This window comes from Heptranchias perlo, chromosome 29 (genome assembly GCF_035084215.1).
Source record: "Heptranchias perlo isolate sHepPer1 chromosome 29, sHepPer1.hap1, whole genome shotgun sequence".
Classification (NCBI taxonomy): Eukaryota; Metazoa; Chordata; class Chondrichthyes; order Hexanchiformes; family Hexanchidae; genus Heptranchias; species Heptranchias perlo.
This window is the reverse complement of record NC_090353.1, coordinates 37841357-37848108: the sequence shown is the minus strand read 5'-3', so window position 1 is coordinate 37848108 and position 6752 is coordinate 37841357. Positions and strand designations below refer to the sequence as shown.

Here is a 6752-nt window from a genome sequence, read left to right as displayed (position 1 = left end):
AGTGTCTGACTGATTGATATTGTGGGCCATTCCTCTCTGTGACTTTCTCCCTCCTTGGGTGACGTGTCACAGCTGCTCCTGTGGTCAACATTCTTGAAGAGACGCAGGAGACGCCCAGTCCAGCCGCCGACAGTGAACTGAGTGAGGAAGCAATTTTCCTTCCTTACCCATTGTTGCAATCGTCAGCCACAACTGACTTTTCGATGCCTGCACTCCAATTTCCAGTCACCCCGGGCACACTGCTCCCCTTTTACACCGGATTTGCACCAATCACTGCTCCAATGGCTCTGCAGAACATTGCGAGGAGCAGCTCGTCTTTCACTGGTGCAAAGTGACGATTCACTACATGGACCTTCGGAACCTGTGTTCCAATAATAAGAAAGAAAGAATTTGCATTTATATATTGCCTTTCTCCAGCTCAGGATGTCCCAAAGTGCTTCACAGCCAATGGAGTACAGCTGAAGTGTGGACACTGTTGTAATGTAGAAAATTCGGCAGCCAATTTGTGCACAGCAAGATCCCACAAACAGCAATGGGATAATGACCAGACCATCTATTTTTATTGGCCCAGGACACCAGGAACTCCCCTGTTCTTCTTTGAAATAATGCCGTGGGAAATATGTCGACAAAGCTGTTTGAATGTGTGGAATTTGATGGTTTTGTTTCATTCTGTCAGCTCGGTGCAGGGCAGAAATCTGACAGAGCCAACGAGAAGATCCAGAGCACGGAACAATAGGCAGGACGCTGGTTTGGGCAGTGTGTCCCACTGAGGCTTTCACAAGCCCGGGGAGCCCGAGTTCCAGCATTGCTCGGCACTGAGCTGAGAAACCCGGAGAGGAGCCAGGAAACACAGGATTGGTCTTCAGTGCCTCTGAGTTAAAGAGTGGAAAATTGGCCGGGCCTCTTTGTCCAATCCAGTGACCCCTGCTGGACATGTGCTTGTCCGTCAGGTCAGGATTCAGGCGGTTTCACCTGTGTGGGCTACGCTGCACAGATATCTTTTTTTTTATTCGTTCATGGGATGTGGGTGTTGCTGGCGAGGCCGGCATTTATTGTCCATCCCTAATTGCCCTTGAGAAGGTGGTGGTGAGCCGCCTTCTTGAACCGCTGCAGTCCGTGTGGTGAAGGTTCTCCCACAGTGCTGTTAGGAAGGGAGTTCCAGGATTTTGACCCAGCGACGATGAAGGAACGGCGATATATTTCCAAGTCGGGATGGTGTGTGACTTGGAGGGGAATGTGCAGGTGGTGTTGTTCCCATGTGCCTGCTGCCCTTGTCCTTCTAGGTGGTAGAGGTCACGGGTTTGGGAGGTGCTGTCGAAGAAGCCTTGGCGAGTTGCTGCAGTGCATCCTGTGGATGGTACACACTGCAGCCACAGTGCGCCGGTGGTGAAGGGAGTGAAAGTTTAGGGTGGTGGATGGGGTGCCAATCAAGCGGGCTGCTTTGTCCTGGATGGTGTCGAGCTTCTTGAGTGTTGTTGGAGCTGCACTCATCCAGACAAGTGGAGAGTATTCCATCACACTCCTGACTTGTGCCTTGTAGATGGTGGAAAGGCTTTGGGGAGTCAGGAGGTGAGTCACTCGCCGCAGAATACCCAGCCTCTGACCTGCTCTTGTAGCCACAGTATTTATGTGGCTGGTCCAGTTAAGTTTCTGGTCAATGGTGACCCCCAGGATGTTGATGGTGGGGGATTCGGCGATGGTAATGCCCTTGAATGTCAAGGGGAGGTGGTTAGATTCTCTCTTGTTGGAGATGGTCATTGCCTGGCACTTGTCTGGTGCAAATGTTACTTGCCACTTATCATTTCAGATCTAGGTAAACTATGTGTGCAGGCGGAAGATGTGGGGATGGTTCTTAATGAATACTTTGCATCTGTCTTCACAAAGGAGAGGGATGATGCAGGGATTGAAGTTAAGGAGGAGGAGTGTGAAATATTGGATGGGATAAACATAGTGAGAGAAGAAGTATTAAGGAGATTCGCATCTTTGAAAGTGGATAAATCACCAGGGCCGGATGAAATGTATCCCAGGCTGTTAAAAGAAGCCAGGGAGGAAATAACGGAGGCTCTGACCATCATTTTCCAAACTTCACTGGATACAGGCGTGGTGCCGGAGGATTGGAGGACTGCTAATGTTGTAATCAAGGACAGTCAGCACGGATTTGTTATGGGGAGGTCGTGTCTGACTAACTTGATTGAATTTTTCGAGGAGGTGACAATGAGGATCGATGAGGGTAGCGTAATTGATGTAATGTACATGGATTTTAGCAAGGCTTTTGACAAGGTCCCACATGGAAGATTGGTCAAAAAAGTAAAGGCCCATGAGATCCAAGGGAATGTGGCAAATTGGATCCAAAATTGGCTCGGTCCTTTGCTTTTTGTGGTATACATTAACGATTTGGACTTAAATGTAGGGGGCAAGATTAAGAAATTTGCGGATGACACACAGATAGGCTGTGTGGTTGATAGTGAGGAGGAAAGCTGTAGACTGCAGGAAGGTATCAATGGACTGGTCAGGTGGGCAGAAAAGTGGCAAATGGAATTCAATCCGGAGAAGTGTGAGGTAATGCATTTGGGGAGAGCAAACAAGGCAAGGAAATACACAATAAATGGGAGGATACTGAGAGGTGTAGAGGAAGTGAGGGACCTTGGAGTGCATGTCCACAGATCCCTGAAGGTAGCAGGACAGGTAGATAAGGTGGTTAAGAAGGCATATGGGATACTTTCCTTTATTAGCTGAGGCATAGAATATAAGAGCAGGGAGGTTATGCTAGAACTGTATAAAACACTGGTTAGGCCACAGCTTGAGCACTGTGTACAGTTCTGGTCACCACATTACAGGAAGGATGTGATTGCACTAGAGAGGGTGCAGAGGAGATTTATGAGGATGTTGCCAGGACTGGAGAATTTTAGCTATGATGACAGATTGGATAGGCTGGGGTTGTTTTCCTTGGAACAGAGGAGGCTGAGGGGTGATTTAATTGAGGTATAAAATCATGAGGGGCCCAGATAGAGTGGATAGGAAGGACCTATTTCCCTTAGCAGAGAGGTCAATAACCAGGGGGCATAGATTTAAAGTGATTGGTAGAAGGATTAGAGGGGAAATGAGGAAAAAATGTTCACCCAGAGGGTGGTGGGGGTCTGGAACTCACTGCCTGAGAGGGTGGTAGAGGCAGAAACCCTCAACTCATTTAAAAAATACCTGGATGTGCCCCTGAAGAGCCGTAACCTGCAGGGCTACGGACCAAATGCAGGAAAGTGGGATTAGGCTGGGTGGCTCGTTTCTCATCCGGCGAGGACATGATGGGCCAAATGGCCTCCCTCTGTGCTGTAAATTTTCTATGATTCTATCTACTCTGCCCCCATTCCACCTATAACCCAATGCTGTCCCACTCCTGCCCCATCCTATCCCACACACCCCTACCCATTATATCACCCGCCCCATCCCATCCCACACACCCCTACCCATTATATCTCCTGCCCCATCCTATCCCACACACCCCTACCCATTATATCTCCTGCCCCATCCTATCCCACACACCCCTACCCATTATATCACCCGCCCCATCCTGTCCCACACACCCCTACCCATTATATCTCCTGCCCCATCCTATCCCACACACCCCTACCCATTATATCTCCTGCCCCATCCTATCCCACACACCCCTACCCATTATATCTCCTGCCCCATCCTATCCCACACACCCCTACCCATTATATCACCTGCCCCATCCCATCCCACACACCCCCCAATGGATAAGATGATGGTAACATTACAGTCAAACATAATCCTGTTCCACTTTACATCTCCACAGACATGTTTTGGGCAAGTAGGATTGTGATGAGAAGCAGGAATCTTGGCTGATTTCCCCCTCCTGGCCCAGGGAATAGTCCCTGTACTGTAGCCCAGCCTGATATCCATTAATTCAGCACCAACCAGGAATGGGACCTTCCAGATGTGCAGGGTTCAACCACTCACTGGACTAACGTGCTGCCCATTGGGATTCCCAGCCCGCTCTCTGTGGTCAGTGGTCAGTGGTCTAAGTGTTCTCTTTGTTCCAGGTCCCCACCTGGAACCTGACTCTATCTTCTCTCTTTTTAGATGTTGTGTATTTTCAGACTTTTCTATTTTTATTTCGGGATTTCCAGCGTTTGTGGATTTTTCTTGAATCCCTCAGAGAGAAGTTTAACCCTGTCTCATTGTATAACTCCTGTGGGTAGCTATTTTAAACACATCACTGGGTCACTGAATTAAGGGGATGACCAAGGTCTCCCCTTCTGGTGGGGGGGGGGGGTCACTGCAAAGGTTTTGGGGGAGAGGCAAGAAGATCAGGGTCCTGAAACCTTACGCTACTGAGCTACCCCCAGCAATTCGTGGTAACAGTGAGCGATCCCAGACAGCAGGGAGATTCCTGCAAGTGCCAGAGCAAATAATGACCCAGCCCTGAAAATTGTCCTGGATCGGTGATACCTTCAAAAGGTGAGAGTTCCTTCCTGCCCCATTTAGACACAAGTTCAGTAATTAACCCCCGAGGCCCCACTACAATTAACAGAAATCATTCAAACCTCCTGAGGCTGCCTTCCAATTAAGAAAAATGCAAAAATAAAAAGTTCCCTCCCTCACACAGGACTTTCCAATAACACCAATGAAACAATATTTTGGTTCTGGGCCCCTGCTGAATTATTTGGTCTCCAGGTCTCTTCAGACCTGTTGCTACTTAAAGGGCACGGTGTTGGCTGGAGCCTTAACATGGCTTTATATTTTCTGTTTGCCATATACTCTGACTCAAGGATACAATTCACACTGAAACATGCAATGGCAGCGTTAATCATTTGTGTATAAAGTGAGATGACCAGAAACTGTGTGACCTTTTTGGACTGGTCTCCAGCCATGAAGATGTTGGGGTAGAGTTTGGTCGGGGCCCTGTTTTCAGGCCCAGACTCAGTCCTCCCGAATCCAGAGGCCCTGAGAAATGGTGGAAAATGTTCCTGGCACCTCCTCAGCATCACTGGGGTGAGCTGCCAGCACTGGTTGCCCCTCCACTCGCACCACAAGTGAAGAGTTCACTGTCGGGCCTCCTGCCTCACGGCAGTGGCCCTCAGGTAAATCTCGGGAGGGGGGATTGGAGCAAGTTACGGGGGGAGCAGTCCTGCTCCTTCTGGCTCCACAGGAACCGTTTCCTTTGTTAAAAAAGGGTTGGCGGCTGCTGAAGAATCCCAAGCAGAGCAGATTGGGAGCAGATCGGGAGCAAAATGGGAGCAGATCAGGAGCAAAACGGGAGCAGATCAGGAGCAAAACAGTAGCAGATCGGGAGCAGACAGGGAACAGATTGGAGCACATTGGGAGCAGATCAGGAGCAAAACAGAAGCAGATCAGGAGCAGACAGGGAGCAGATTGGAAGCGGAACGTCCCACGGCCAGATCGGGAGCAAAACAGGAGCAGATTGGGAGCAGACAGGGAGCAGATCAGGAGCAGATTGGGAGCAGACAGGGAGCAGATCAGGAGCAGATCAGGAGCGGAACGTCCCACAGCCAGATTGGGCAACTTTGCACCAAGTTTACGCCCAAAAAACGGCGCAACGCAAACCAACTTTCCTCCCCATTGTCTCCCCTCGCAGGGAGGCAGCTTGACTTTAACAACCTTCCTGTGCACTGACACAAACTACACGCAGCCAAAAAGTACAGAAACACTGCAATTGTGCTTTTTGTGGATAAATAAGATTCACACAAATTATTATCCGATAGTCAATCTCCTGTGGCATTTCACACAGAATATGTCGGCTTGGCTCACTTCTGAGTCAGGAGTTTGTGGGTTTGAGCCCCACTACAGGCCTTGAGCCTATAATCTAGGCCGACCGCAGAGATCAGTGCTTGGGCCCCAGCTATTCACAATATATATCAATGATTTGGATGAGGGAACCAAATGTAATATTTCCAAGTTTGCTGATGACACAAAACTAGGTGGGAATGTGAGTTGTGAGGAGGATGCAAAGAGGCTTCAAGGGGATATAGACAGGCTAAGTGAGTGGGCAAGAACATGGCAGATGGAATATAATGTGGAAAAATGTGAAGTTATCCACTTTGGTGGGAAAAATCGAAATGCAGAGTATTTTTTAAATGGTGAGAGATTGGGAAATGTTGATGTTCAAAGGGACCTGGGTGACCTTGTACATGAGTCACTGAAAGCTAACATGCAGGTGCAGCAAGCAATTAGGAAGGCAAATGGTATGTTGGCCTTTATTACAAGAGGATTTGAGTACAGGAGTAAAGATGTCTTACTGCAATTATACAGGGCCTTGGTGAGACCGCACCTGGAGTATTGTGTACAATTTTGGTCTCCTTACCCAAGAAAGGATATACTTGCCATTGAGGGAGTGCAACGAAGGTTCACCAGACTGATTCCTGGGATGGTGGGATTGTCGTATGAGGAGCGATTGAGTAGACTATATTCTCTAGAATTTAGAAGAATGAGAGGTGATCTCATTGAAACATACAAAATTCTTACAGGGCTCGACAGGGTAGATGCAGGGAGGATGTTTCCCCTTGCTGGGGAGTCTAGAACCAGGGGTCACAGTCTCAGAATAAGGGGTCGGCCATTTAGGACTGAGATGAGGAGAAATTTCTTCACTCAGAGGGTGAATCTTTCGAATTCTCTGCCCCAGAGGGCTGTGGAGGCTCAGTCATTGAGCACATTCAAAACAGAGATCGATAGATTTCTAGATATTAAAGGCATCAAATGATATGGGGATAGTGCAG

The 6752-nt window shown here is 48.6% G+C and overlaps 1 protein-coding gene across 1 annotated transcript in view; it reads left to right on the top strand.

The window, feature by feature from the left end:
- The first annotated feature begins 800 nt into the window (after nucleotides 1–800).
- LOC137299671 (protein S100-A1-like) overlaps nucleotides 801–6752 on the top strand; it is a 29812-nt gene continuing 23860 nt past the window's right edge. Inside the window, exon 1 of the mRNA XM_067968607.1 lies at nucleotides 801–950. Within this exon, the coding sequence (XP_067824708.1) occupies nucleotides 934–950 (17 nt within the window). The 5' untranslated portion in view covers nucleotides 801–933. The remainder of the gene's footprint in view (nucleotides 951–6752) is intronic.